Source organism: Papaver somniferum, chromosome 1 (assembly GCF_003573695.1).
Source record: "Papaver somniferum cultivar HN1 chromosome 1, ASM357369v1, whole genome shotgun sequence".
NCBI lineage: Eukaryota > Viridiplantae > Streptophyta > Magnoliopsida > Ranunculales > Papaveraceae > Papaver > Papaver somniferum.
The window spans coordinates 47,821,801-47,835,906 of NC_039358.1; the positions used below are offsets into that span (position 1 = coordinate 47,821,801).

Here is a 14,106-nt window from a genome sequence, read left to right on the forward strand (position 1 = left end):
AATACACCTCCCTCTTGTATTAAGGTTGCTCTTGAAGTAGATAAATCTAATGTTAGGATGGAAACCTCCACTCCTATATTTGATGACTCTACTTACCATGATGTAAGGGTTACTAATTCCCTAAGTTAGTTCTTTTGAATACACTTAACTTACAAGAAAAAAAAAAAAAATTGAGATTTGTGATACATGTGAAAACAGAATCATGCAAGGAAGTCCCTTCTAAGGGATAAAATAGATGTTTACATCGAAAACAAACCTATAACAAGACTTCTGGGCATACCACATTTGCAGTTGCACAGGGGTCTCTTGAAGGTGGGCTGTTTGGAGATCTCTCCATGATGTGTCCTGAGTTTATGCAGGTAATATTTATCTTTTATGCAGGTAATATTTATCCTAACTTCATGTTTGCGCTTGACATCTATCTCTACTTTTGTTTTAATAGAACACAAGAAGTAACTGTTCTGCTCTTTGTCTAGCTTTGTTGTTTTGAATAGAATATTAGAAGTAGAGGTATGGCCCTGCTTATATAGGAGCAGACCTGCCGACTTTAATAATTTGAATCCTCACACAGGAAATAGGCCAAACTTTCCTAGGAAAAGGGAAAAAACAAAGGGTCAACGTTGACCTTCACTTGCGAACTTCCCTTTTTTAATAAAGAATATGGTCAATGTTGACTCCCCGCCCCAAGTAAAAGTCACCGCCGGGTAATCCTTGAGGAAACAGATATGGTCAACCGGTGGCGGCCCAGGATCCTAACGTCAGCTTTGCGGTTGATAACATTGAAAATTCCAGGAGTGGTCTTCGCAAGGGTGCAAGTAAGTGGAACATCATAACTGATACATACCAAGATACTCTCACACATTAAGTTGAAACTGATCGTTAGGAAAAAACAATGCGACTTTCCATGTTCATACACAGCCAGTATGGAAGACAAGGCTGTATGATCTTTTTGACATCATCCTTAGGATTAAGCAACGGATATCTCTCGCTCTGCGTCTTTACAATGGAACCCCAAGGTTACAAGTTTGATGAATCATATACTTAAGTAATTACAATTTATGTTTTTTTGTTAGAATGTCGTTTCTGTGCTCATCGTTCTCTCCGTTTACAGGGTCCAGAGCAAAACGCGTTGGGAATTTGTTTACACTTTTTCTGCTTATAGGGGTTACTCTTGCTATAGCATTAAATTGGATGTGGCTCATTGGTAAAAGCTGGTGATTCTTTCTTTGAATCCGCAAAGCCCTTGTTGTTTTTACTTATGACTACGAAGATAGTCTCTGACATGAAGATTTTCTTTTTCCGGCTGATAATAAAATTGGTTTAAGAGTTGAATTTGGATGTTTTTTTTTTTCTTTTTGAACGTACGGTTGGTTCACAGTTTCTTCATTATGTTTAAATGGTATTAGGATTGGAATGCTGAACGCCAATCGGCTGTGAATTGGATGCTCAAAACAAAAATAATACCCCTATAGGCTATAGAGCTATCAGCTAAACGAAAAGTTTATGAAAATTTGGCAGTCTTGACCTTGCAATTGCAGAAAATCTTTTTACCCAAATTCTTTTGGGGACCAAACAAAAGGCATTCATTTCAATTTTCCAAATGAAGGAACCTATTAATGACCAAATGGTTAAACATGGTAACAGAGTTGGTGAAGTGACACAGCATGATGTGGAGACCCCCATTTACCATTAAACCGCCTGCTGGTGCATACATTTGATAACATCTTCTGCTTCTTCAAAATCTCTCTATAAACCAAATCAATAGTGCAGAAAAATCCTGTCATTACTCCTTTGATTTGTTTAGTCTTCTTCCTTTTCATTGGATATTGGATTGAAGCATATCAGCAATCTTCTCTACTTATTTGGTTTGTCATTTTTCTTTTGATTCAAGAATTGCATGCGCTATGATTGGCTTTCATTTTTCTTGATTAAATTCCTCAATTTTTTTTTTTTTTGTCAAAACTCATCTGCATTCTAAGTACAGTACTATACTACCAGAAAAGTGCTAAAAGCGAATTTGATTATGTTGATGGTAGGAATGGCAGGAATAATGGCAAAGCCGGAGGCAAAAGGACGGATGATGGCAAGCATAATATGCTGGTTTCTAGGAATTGGGTGTCTTCTTGCTTGGAACAGTATGTTGACAATACAAGATTACTATCAATACTTGTTCCCGGTATGTCTACCTTTTGCTTTTTAAAGTAAAAATGACTAATCAACATTGGTAAAATTCGTGACTAGAGGAACTTCTCCCAACTCACATTTCTATGAGCTGCAATTTTATGACAATTGATATATGCTAAAATGAATTAGGATTCAATTTTTTTGGCAAACCAAGGTTCCAATTTATAGTGACAGCAAAAAATTTACAACTGGAATAAAATTTCTATGAAATCTCCCCAAAATTTCGATGTTCAAAATATGTAGACGATATTTTAACGCTTACATGACACTGATGAAGAAGTTAAAGAACCAAAAAGTGCTTATGTGCTTTGGAAGTATGCCACAAAGAATTGAAGCTAACTGAGAAGGCGGATTAACTAGCTACTGAACTTACAGTGTTTCTTTCATTGATGTAGAATTATCATTCGGCGAGAGTGCTCCCAATTGTTTATTTTCCTGTTGTTTTGACAACCACTGCTACACTAGCATACTATGAAGCAACATTGAACACAAGAAAACGAATTATTTCTGGCTTTCTACTTCTCTTTATGAGTAACGCTGCAATTATCATTGTAAGTAGTCACCTCCTCCTGTACGCTATTGGTTAATCTAGCGGTTTCATCACTCTTTTTGTTCCTCCGTGAAAGACTTCGACTTTAAATTCATATTTTCCTTTGGCTTTCCGTTTGCGTAATAGTTGGACTTAGCAACATCTGGAGGTGGTGGACTTGTGAGGTTCATCGCTCTCTGCTTAATTGTGGTGATTGTTGCAATTGCGGAGGGGACACTGGAAGGTGGGCTGTTTGGAGATCTTTCCTTCATGTGTCCTGAGTTCATGCAGGTAATGTTTTTTTCTTTTTTTCTTTTCTCTTGGTTCCATTTATCTATGTTCTCTTGTCCCTTACTGAATCACATTCTAATGCTGCAGACTTTTTTGAGTGGGATGGCTGCCTCAGGGCTTCTAACGTCGTCTTTGAGGTTAATAACAAAAGCAGCCTTTGAAAATACCAAGAGTGGTCTTCGCAACGGGGCAAGCAAGTGGCACGTTATTAGTAACATCTAAATTTTCCTTTGTGCCTTGTGGATTTCTTATGAATCTCTTATGTAATTATCTGTTGCAGTGGTGTTCCTCTCAATTGCCACATCTTTTATGCTGTTATGTGTTTTCCTCTATGCATTTGTGTTCGCGAAACTACCAATTGTAAAGTACTATAGGTCCAAGGCTGCTTCAGAAGGGTCAAAAACAGTCGCAGCTGATTTGGCTGCAGCTGGCATGGAAATGCAGCAAATTGGAATAGTATAACACTCACCCTCTTTCGTTTTTTATCTTGTTTATTTGGTCGAGCAATAAGATTTAGGTGTTTTTCAATTTCAGACTGATGAGGAGGGTGGCCATAAACAACTGGAACGCCTGAGCACCAAACAGTTGCTAGCTCAGAACATTGACCTTACAGTGGCTGTAATTCTAACATATGTACTGACATTGTCGATTTTCCCCGGGTTCATATCTGAAGACACAGGGAAACACAGCTTGGGTTCCTGGTAATCTCTCAGTCTATCAACTAGAAGTGACTGTCCTGAAGTTTCCTATAATCTGTCATTCAATGGGTTCGTCTAATTTGTCGTTGTTTTGGTTTTTACTTTGTTCAGGTACGCTGTTGTTTTGATTACAGTGTTTAATCTTCTAGATCTCATTGGAAGATATATTCCAGTCTCAGAAACCATATTATCAAGAAAGGGCCTCGTGGTTGCAGCGATGTGTCGTTACTTACTCATCCCGTGCTTCTATTTTACGGCGAGATATGGAAGCCAAGGTTGGATGATATTTTTAACAGGGTTCTTAGGATTAAGTAACGGATATCTCACAGTTTGCGTCTTTGCAGTATTACCCCAGGGTTACAAGGTTGGTCAATCATATATACTCACTAGCTGTCACTTGAACAGAAATTACTATTCTCTTTTTTGTTTGAGTGCAGTTTCTATGCTCATTTTATGTTCTCTCCGCTTACAGGGTCCAGAGAAAAATGCGTTGGGAAATCTGTTTGCGCTGTTCCTGCTTATAGGCGTTACTCTTGGTGCAACACTTGATTGGATGTGGCTCATTGGTAAAGGCTGGTGATTTTCATTTTATTTTGTTTGAATCCTCTCAAAACCAAACTGGATGACAGTAACAACCTATATACTATGTTTGTACTAAGATTTTTGTTCTGGCTGATTAATGAATGTTGAATCTCGATTGTGTTGTCTTCTCAAGTTAGTCAATTGTATGAAAGTGAAATGAGATTTGAAGGATTTAATTTTTCTGAAGCTCAGATGCATGAGGAAAAGAATGAGCGGTAATGCAATTCTCAAAGGTTACACAGTCTTACAGAACTGAAGAAAAATTGGCAGGATAGGATCTGACGCTCAGCGTTGCATAGGAGGCTTATAAGCCCGTTACATACGGCACCTAAACGGCTCACCAGTCGACTATTCTAGCCGGGGGGTCTTAATAGGATTTCCGAAAATTCGTCTTCTAGAACGGAAGAAAGCTAAAATGGTTTTTATACACTAGAGATCTCACAAACTTATCACGGTCACACTAACCAAATTCCCATTATATAAAGTGTTTTTGTTTTGCTGGGAATAGGGTTCTTCAGTGTAAACATTATTGGGTGGGTACATATTCGACTCATCATACATCATGATTATGTGGTAATTAAATTATGGTGGGTCAAGATTTTTGTAACTCAAAAATTAGTAACACAAAACTGGTTAAAAAGACAAAAATCAATAATTTTTGGGTGAAAAGGATATTTAGATTTTGATATTGTTTAAATGAACAAAAATGTAAAAATAGTTTGGATGAAACAGTTTCATCCTACTCATTTTCAAATATTTTTTTTTATTTTTAATTTACATCAGGATGCATCGAGTTTCATCCTTGTTATTTTTTAAGTTTAAGTTAGGATGAATCCAGTTTCATCCTTGCTATTTTTTTGGTGTCCATTTCACCCATACTAATTTTTACTCGTCTATTTGAACCATGGTTTAAAAATATTTGGACAAATGAGTCATTTTCCGAATTAGCAAAATGAATGAAATTTTCAACATTGCTAATAGGGGTACCAAATTAAGTGAGGATGTACCAAAATTATAATAAAACAAAATAGATTTTCATATAGGAAAAAACAGGTTTTGCCTTGGCTTGGAACACCCCAGTAAAATCTGGCACCCCCATTAGCAGCCTTATTTTGATAAATAATGCAACGAGATGCAATGTGATGGGACTAACACAAGTTACACAACAATGCATAGCCTAGGATTCCGTATCAGATTCACTTGCTGGTGTGAGTGCACTACTTTCTTCGTCTTTAACTTTAACACACAAGAAAAAGTGGAGGTTGCGAATTTCTACGTCTCTACTGTAGGCCGTCGTTTGATTGATTAATTGCACAATACTGCAGCCGTCAATATGTTCATTGACTTGAAATGAAAGTTCTATTACCACTGTATCTGAAAAAGTGATATTTTCACTTTTTCATTTTTACGTACGAAAAACACCAAACTAAAAAGGTGAAATTTCTTGAAACGGTTGGAATATTGAACACCAAATTGAAAAAACAGAAGTATCATTTTTTCTGAAACAGAAGGAGTATTGAATTTAACAGCCCAGCATTCCGTTGCATCTATCTAGCATGTTTTAAATTATTCAATCACGAGTAGTACAAGGGTTAGTGAGATCTCTTTTCCTGGTGGGGTTTTCACATGCATTTATGCACAGCACTAAAGTGGACACTCTCAATCAGTCATGTACTGAAGGGAACATGCGGTAGAAGCAATTGAGACATGGACACACTAATCAAAGAATGAATCTTTTCTACTTATTCTTTTAGTGGAAGGTGTCGTTGCCCTTCTTTCATTTGTCTTTCATTTGACTTGCGCACAACTAGAAAGATAAACACAAAATACCTGCTCTTTTAAAAGGTTCCATCACTTTTATTCCATCATCTCATAGCCTTGTAGGCACACACAGCAACAAGCCAAGAAAGCTTTTATCCACAGAGAGAGCTTCAGATACAATTTGGCCAGGAGGCAATGAAGGTTGAGCTGAGGGGCTCAATCATATATCAAACATATATGCACAGATAAATCTTACATGCACCATTTTATTACAGCATCAACTTGGCACAAATGATCAAACTGAAAGAACCTATTTACAGAAATTGAACACCCAACCCCAGCAATCAATATACAAGAGGACTTGACTAATAACCAATGCACACACACCAAACCTAAAGTAAACTACGCACAACAACACAAGATAAAACTGAAAAGACCCCCAAGAGACAATTAGATGCTAAGAAGATCAGTTGGTGACTGATCTTTAATACTTTTCTGAAACAGCGATTTTTTTCTCATAGATTTCAACATCAATTTGGTGTTGTTTCTGTTGTTGGTTTGGGTAACACGGTAAGAAACTGTACAACTTGTTTCATTGTTGGTCGCTCAATACTGTGTTCTTCAACACAACGCATCGCAACATAGCACACATGCATTACTTCATTTAAAGGAACTGAAGGAAGTCTTGGATCAAGAATCTTCAAAACACCTCCTGATTTTGAATCTGTCATTTCTCTAACCCATTGAACAATACCAACTCCATCTCCAAAATCACCAACTGGTTTTCTACCACTCAGTAACTCTAATAAAACTACTCCGAAACTGTATACATCACTCTTCTCATCAATTTTTAATGTGTACGCATATTCTGCAAATTTAATACAAAACACAACTTAGATTCAGATACAAAAGCAAATTTCTAACAGATGCACAACGATGTTGTTTTCAATGAATGAAGGTAAAACTCAATTTCATTTCAAACTAAAGCTCTACATGATCATAATCTGATAAAATAGAAATCTCATTGTGAAAAGTATAGACCCTGCACAATATGATGTTTGAAATCTCAAGACCCATTTAGTGTCTACCAACATATATACAGAATGTATGTACTGAATTCATCAATCTTACCTGGTGCAATGTACCCATAAGAGCCAGCAATAGCAGACATGTATTCAGAAGTACCAGAATGTTGAAGAAATTTAGCAAGTCCAAAATCAGCGACACGGGCGTCAAAGTTGGAATCGAGAAGAATATTGTTCGATTTCACATCCCGGTGAAGAATCGGAGGAGAACAGTCATGGTGCAGATAACACAACCCTCTTGCAGCTTCAACTGCAATTTTATACCTAGTATCCCAATGCAAATGACCTCCATTTTCGCCATGAAGAACTTCACCTAAACTTCCATTAGGCATGTACTCATAAACCAAAAGATTTGTCTCATGGTTGGAACAAAATCCTAATAATCTCACGATATGACGATGTCTAATCCTACCCAAAATCTGAATCTCTGCATTAAACCCACGATCACGAGAAAAACCTGACCTATTCACTACTGAAAGTCTTTTTGCAGATACTTGATCACCATTAGGCATTCCTCCTTTGAACACAATTCCAGCGCCTCCTTTCCCAATTATATTATCTTCTTTCAAAACATCTAATATATCGTCCCAAGTAAACTCCAACCTTTGAAATTCCATAAATCTCCATGAACGAGACTCCCTTGCTTTCTTCAAAGACCTGGCTTCAATAATAGCAGCAACAGCAAATGCAATTGAACAAAGCAGCAACCCTAACACAAGAAACACTATCATAGTAGCCGAAAGTGGACCTTTCGAATTCGCTTGAACAGTACTATTTGAAACCCATGATTTACAAGCACCCAAAAATGGACCACACAGATAAGGATTACCCTTGAATGATGTTGAATTGAAGTAACGAAACTGACCAATTCCAGGAACTAAACCCGAAAGATTATTATATGAAAAATCAACTGAAACTAAACCCTGCATACTAGAAATACTCACAGGAATATTGCCCAGTAACTGGTTTCTAGATACATTCAAGTAATACAAAGTTTTCAAGCTAGTAATTTCACCTGGAATCTGAAAGCTTATTCCGACTAAGATCAACGAACGTTAACAACTTACATTGACTGATATCCGGTGTGATCGAGCCTGCCAAATTATTACTGAAATCCATCGTTAAGAGCTGCTGTAATCTCCCAATTTCAGAAGGAATTTCACCAGAAAATTTATTCCCATCTAGTCGTAACCTCTGAACACCAGTAAAATTCCCAATTGAAGGTGGCAAACTCCCAGTTAACTGATTATTAGACAAACTAATTTGTTCAAGATTCACAGAACTCGAAAACATTTCTGGAAACTTTCCAGTAAGTGCATTATTTTGTAACTCAACTTGGGTTAGATTGGTAATCCAAAGAGCCCATCAGGAATTGAACCATTAAGAGAATTCTCCCCCATTCGCATCCGAGTCAATGATTCACATCTCCCAAGAGACTCAGGAATCGATCCAAATAAGAAATTCTCAAAAGCTATTAGAGTTTACAACCGATTACCGGAACACAAATCAGGTGGAATATTTCCAGTGAGTTTATTTGAAGCAATATCAAGATGGATTAGTTTCCCATTTAATCCAAGGCTTTGAGGAACTCCAGTAAAATTATTTTCCCATAGCTGCAGAGTTTCCAACTCAGGTAAATCTCCAATGAATTCTGGGATTGCACCATGTAATTTGTTACTAAACAGATTCAGTAGAGTGAGATTCTTGAGCGCAGCAAATGTTTGAGGAATCTCCCCATCCAGAATATTAGTAGATAGATCCATCACTATTAAGCTTTTTAGCTGCCCCAACTCTGCTGTTATTCCACCTGAAAGCCCATTCATTTGAAGCAATAATGCATCAAGTTTCTGAAGTTTTCCAATTTCTGGTGGGATTTTACCAGATAATCCACAGCCAGCCATATCTAATGTAACTAAATCAGTAAGATTCCCAATTGAAGATGGTATTCCTCCTTCATAAATATTGTAATAACCAAGACACAGTTGTTGTAATTTTGTTAAGTTTCCAATCTCTGGTGGTATAACACCACTAAGCGAGTTTCCTGAAACTGCTAAGTACTCAAGATATTCCCATCTTCCATATTCTGGTGGGATTTTACCTTCAAAATAATTCCCGCCAAGATTAAGATATCTGAGATTTTTAATTTCTGAAACTCCAACTGGTAACACACCAGACATGTTGTTGTTATACAAATCAAGTGTTTCCAAGTACTGTAAACCAGAAAGCTCAGAAGGAAAACTTCCACTGAAGATGTTGTTGGATAGATTCAACTGTTTAAGACCAGAAATCTGAGAGATTTCCATTGGTATTGAAGCAGAAAACCAGTTACCACCAACAGTAAGATTTATAAGGTTTGTGAGAAACCCAATGTCACGTGATAAAACCCCATCAAGATTGAAGTTGGAAATATCTGAAGAGATTACTCTGTGATAAGTAGAATCACATGATATGCCAGTCCATGTACAGTGTTCTGTAGAAATATTCCAGCTTGATAATGAGTTCTCTGGGTCTTTCGAGATTGATGCTTTTACTGAAAGTAAAGCTTGGAATTCTGATACATGGGTTTGTTTTGCTGTAATTTGGTTGATGATGATGATGATGTAGACAAGTAGAACTCGAAGATGCTGAAGAAGAAGTAACCGCATTTTTCTTTCCTGGGTTTAGAAAGAGTAGAGTATTCAGTGCAGAGAGAAGTGGTATGCAGTTTTTTGAAGTTCAAAGAGTGAAGAATTATATAGGGACATTTTGGTTGTGCATCTTTGTTCGGCATTTCTGTCTGCACCCCCATATTATATATCAAACTCTAACCAACCCCCAACATATTATTAAATTGATTTGAGACCCAAAAGTCACTACCCGATTCACATATTGGTAGTGGAACACAGAACACCATTCTATTCTTTAAGACAGCTGAGAGGAGGATCAAGCATCTTACCTTCACAGATAGCTGCATTAGACCTTGTCAAATTCTTCTCCCGATGAAATAACTTTCTCTCCTGACGATAACCCTGCTTCATCGATGTAGGCAAAGAAGTATGCACGGTCAACAACTTCAAGTAAATCTTTCTCGCAGAATCTTGATAGACGAGGTTAACAATTGACGCCCATGGTAAGTTCTCTCTTAGCTACTACACTAACTGTGTTCTTAACAGTCAACTTTAAGTTCTCTTCCAAATGCGTTAATTCAATAGCTTGACAAAGTCCAACCAAGAATGTAGGAAATTAACTTTAAATGTCAATTGCTTCAGCTGCTTTCCTCAAAGAGATCACACCCATAAAATTAACATCTTAATTATGTAGCTCTGTACTTTGCACATGATCAGTAACAGGATTAGCTAAAAATTGCATTTCATGTCAGTACGAAGCCATCGGGATTTTGGCACCTTTGAAACCATTAGTCCAAACTTGCATCTCTACCGCCTAATAGATTTGAAGGTAACCCATTGTTGTAGAAATCATCGACAAGTTCAGAGAATTTGAGTGAACAAAAGCTATCTGGCTTCTTCAATGATATAGTGAGTGAACGAGAGACAAAGTAGTGTTCCTTTCTCCAGTACCATCCTGATTGACAAATAGCGAATTCTTATGATTATGGAACCGAATTCATGAAGCGTTAAATGTATCTACATGTTTATTAGTAGATTGACTGCTTAATTACTTTCTGATTACTTACCTACGGATCATGTTTAGGCGAGAATTGCGAAAATGACCGAATGTGAAGCAAGGATTAGTCAGCATCCTTAATCTGATTATGAAGAACCTTAAAATGACCAAATGGAGATCCCAACTTTTGCCTTTTAGAGTTTTATTTGATCTCCGTCCGGCTCCTTTTGGCTCGAATTCGTCGCAGCATCAACTACAATTGGCTTCTTTTCAATTTGCTGCAGCATCAACAACAAGTGAAGTTCAACTAAATTTAGAACCTACATTGGCAATGATATCATAAATGATAAAAACTTCTAAGCAAAGGGAGTACCTGCCATTCATAGGAATCAACCGAACCAATAGAGTCCCGTTGTTCGATTCTTTCCTTCCACAACAACCACCACCACTACCACCTCCCCTTCTCATGATATCCCTGTCATCATTCATTCCAAACACAGTTACATAATAGTAGAATTATGCATTTTCAATACTTAAAAGAGAGAAGACCCAAAAATTAAGCCTAAAACCCCAAATTGTGCAAACTCAAAACCCTAAATGCGAGAGAGAAGAAAAAAGATACCTAGCCAGCAATTAGGGCTTGAAATCGAGTTCCTGTGACACCAGACGAGAAGAACAAGAAGTAGAGAACCCCAACTTCGGCGAGAGCGAGAAAGTTCCGCGTGTGACATCACTTTAACTCAGTTTTGGACGGAAAACCAAACTTTTTGGGCCAGCCTTGAGATGCAAAGAATAATGGGTGGAGTTTTTTCAAAAAGAGGCAAATTTAATAAAAATTAACACTCATAGCAATAAGTGAAAAGGCATTATAAAAATAAAGAAAAAAATCTCAGCTAGTACCGGTTATAGCTTCCCAATCCCAAATTAAAGTACTTAAAGAGTACCCTTCAAAAAAAATTATTCTAAAACACCAATGGGAGAGAGTGTATTTAAAGGCGATGATTAATTGATTTCAAATGTTTGAATTTACCTTCCTAGCTTAAAAAATATATTCTAGAGTAGGTGCTCTGTTGTGACATAGAGTCTGAACCAGAAAAAGAAACCTTTAATGGAATTTTAGGATTCCAAATCCGTTTATATGGAAAAGTTAAGAAGTCATCCACCTCTAAAGAAGAGTAACAGCTTGTGACTGTGAAATTCAGAGCAAATTTACATCTTCTACTGTCCTCCTCGGCATTATTGTGCAAAACTGTTATAAAAACTTCTAGCAACTGTAGTAGGAGAGCAACCTCACCAACTTCCCTGAGATTTCAAATGTCTCTTAAAACTCGTATTTTTTTCATCTCCAAATCTAAATCCATTCTGATATGATATGAGATATCTGATTTTCCGAGTAGATTTGGGTTTTGTAATTAGTTTTTCATGTTTTCAATAAAAAAATCACATTATTTGTGATATTAAGTTTTAGGATTTTTTTATTTATTTTACGGTTGATATCTCATGGCTATTTTATGTCATGCAGTTTATTTACATGCGCCATTAGTGCGATTTCAAATAGCCTTCGGGCGTTTCAATTGGGTATATCTTCGAAATCAAATAATTTCGGTGTGACGATGATCAAGATTCAATCAAACAAGATCAATGGCTACTGGAATTGGTTATGATAATTGATGTTTAATGCAAATTATCCTTTTTATGAAGGATTGTATCTTAATGAAGAAGAAGAAATTTCCAAATGGTGGATGCAGAATAGATTCCCTTAGCTGGCGTCTTTTACAGCCAAAGAGTTGTTTAAGACGAAGTGAAGACTTTTGATAACAATTTGCCCCTAACAGAAAAGCCTGGTTGATTTCCGTTTGGATCAAAGATCAGGGTGAGAAATCCGTTTGAAGTAGAAAAGGATAGCAAACCTCACAAATCTGGAACTTACGACTCCCAGAGAGCATCCTAGTTCTTAACCACCTCTCAAGAATAATCTTCAAAAGATCACTTAAGATCAATTTTCAGATGTCAATCTTGAGGAATCACGAAGTCTGAGACGAAGAGAACTTTGCGATTACTATCTATCTTACCTGAAAGAGATTACGAGAACCTCAATAACAAACTAGCAAGATCAGGATACACAAACTATCAAGGTAAAGATATTCGGACCTGGCTTCACGAATCCCCAAGGAGAAGTCTTTTAGTCATAGACTTAAATATGTTTCTCAAAGGAAACCTAGGTCTATAAAGGACGACTCTAGAACCAACTAGGACACAAAGTGTCAAGGATTGATTCTCCCAGTTGAAAGAGCATTTATATTTATAGTTTTCACAGACCACGAGTTTCTTATAATTTAAGCTAAGGTAACTTGGGAATCAAGAAAACACTTCAAGGTCTTGAAAATACAATAGAAGAATATACACTATGAACCGGTTCTAGAACCGTGTATAATGAGTGTTCGGTTTTACAAGTATGCCAACGAACTAACGCGATTTGATGTTCATTTAAATAAATAAGAATTTAATCACGATGCACACACATAAGTGTTTGATTGATTAATGAAGTCTTAGAAGTGTTTGAGATAATTCTAGCAATGCTAAACATATTTCAAAAATAATTCTTTGAGCACCTGCTAAATACTATTAGGACAATTGGTACAACGGTTCGTTAACCGTTAGGCTTATTCACGAGTCATGGTGCAACGGTTCGTGAACCAGGTTCACCAACCCTACAAGACTAAATACTATTAGGACAATTGGTACAACGGTTCGGGAACCGTAAGGCTTATTCGCGAGTCAGGGTGCAACGGTTCGTGAACCAGGTTCGCCAACCCTACAAGATTACCGAACTCAGTTGACCACGGTTCGTGAACCGGGTTCGCCAACTACTAGCACTACAAGAAACTTAATATATTGCAGCACCCAATGGTTATGGCATAAACCCCTACTAGTGTCGCGATAACCTATGTAGCAAGAAGTCTACTGCTGCACCCAATCTTTATTGCTGCAGCAAGATATTATATTTTTTTTTCCATACTCTTTTCATATTGTTGCTACAGTTGTGTGGCAAAAGTTTCATTTTGCAGCAGTAAATTATAGCTTTTAGCTGCAGCTGAAAAGTACTGTGACTAAAAAATTATTTTTGCAACACCTATATTAAAGGTGTGGCAATATATGTGTAGCAATAGATAGATTTTCTTGTAGTGTAGCTCATATAATACCGAATTCAAGAAATTAGTTCACAACGGTTCGTGAACCGGGTTCGTGAATTGTTCCCAACTGAACCCACGGTTTACGAATTGGTTCGCCGACCCTCCTGTATTTCTGAACTCAGATATCTATTGTTTACGAACTGGTTCGCCAACCTACCGTGAGCAGAAATATCAGATAG

The 14,106-nt window shown here is 37.1% G+C and overlaps 1 protein-coding gene and 1 pseudogene across 2 annotated transcripts; one reads left to right on the forward strand and one right to left on the reverse strand.

The window, feature by feature from the left end:
• Positions 1 to 1,724: 1,724 nt before the first annotated feature.
• LOC113328517 (equilibrative nucleotide transporter 3-like) lies at positions 1,725 to 4,403 on the forward strand. 2 transcript variants are annotated; one of them, XM_026575601.1, is made up of 9 exons: positions 1,725 to 1,865; positions 2,037 to 2,176; positions 2,580 to 2,735; positions 2,861 to 3,004; positions 3,092 to 3,197; positions 3,285 to 3,460; positions 3,539 to 3,705; positions 3,814 to 4,066; positions 4,175 to 4,403. In XM_026575601.1, exons 2-9 carry the CDS (start codon positions 2,039 to 2,041, stop codon positions 4,280 to 4,282), a joined length of 1,248 nt encoding a protein of 415 aa, XP_026431386.1. In that variant the 5' UTR covers positions 1,725 to 1,865; positions 2,037 to 2,038; the 3' UTR covers positions 4,283 to 4,403. The 2 variants fall into 2 exon arrangements, with proteins under 2 accessions (XP_026431386.1, XP_026431391.1); XM_026575606.1 differs by having other exon boundaries at positions 1,740 to 1,865; positions 2,046 to 2,176.
• Positions 4,404 to 6,237: 1,834 nt separating this feature from the next.
• Positions 6,238 to 11,765, reverse strand: LOC113285551 (annotated as a pseudogene).
• Positions 11,766 to 14,106: the final 2,341 nt, after the last annotated feature.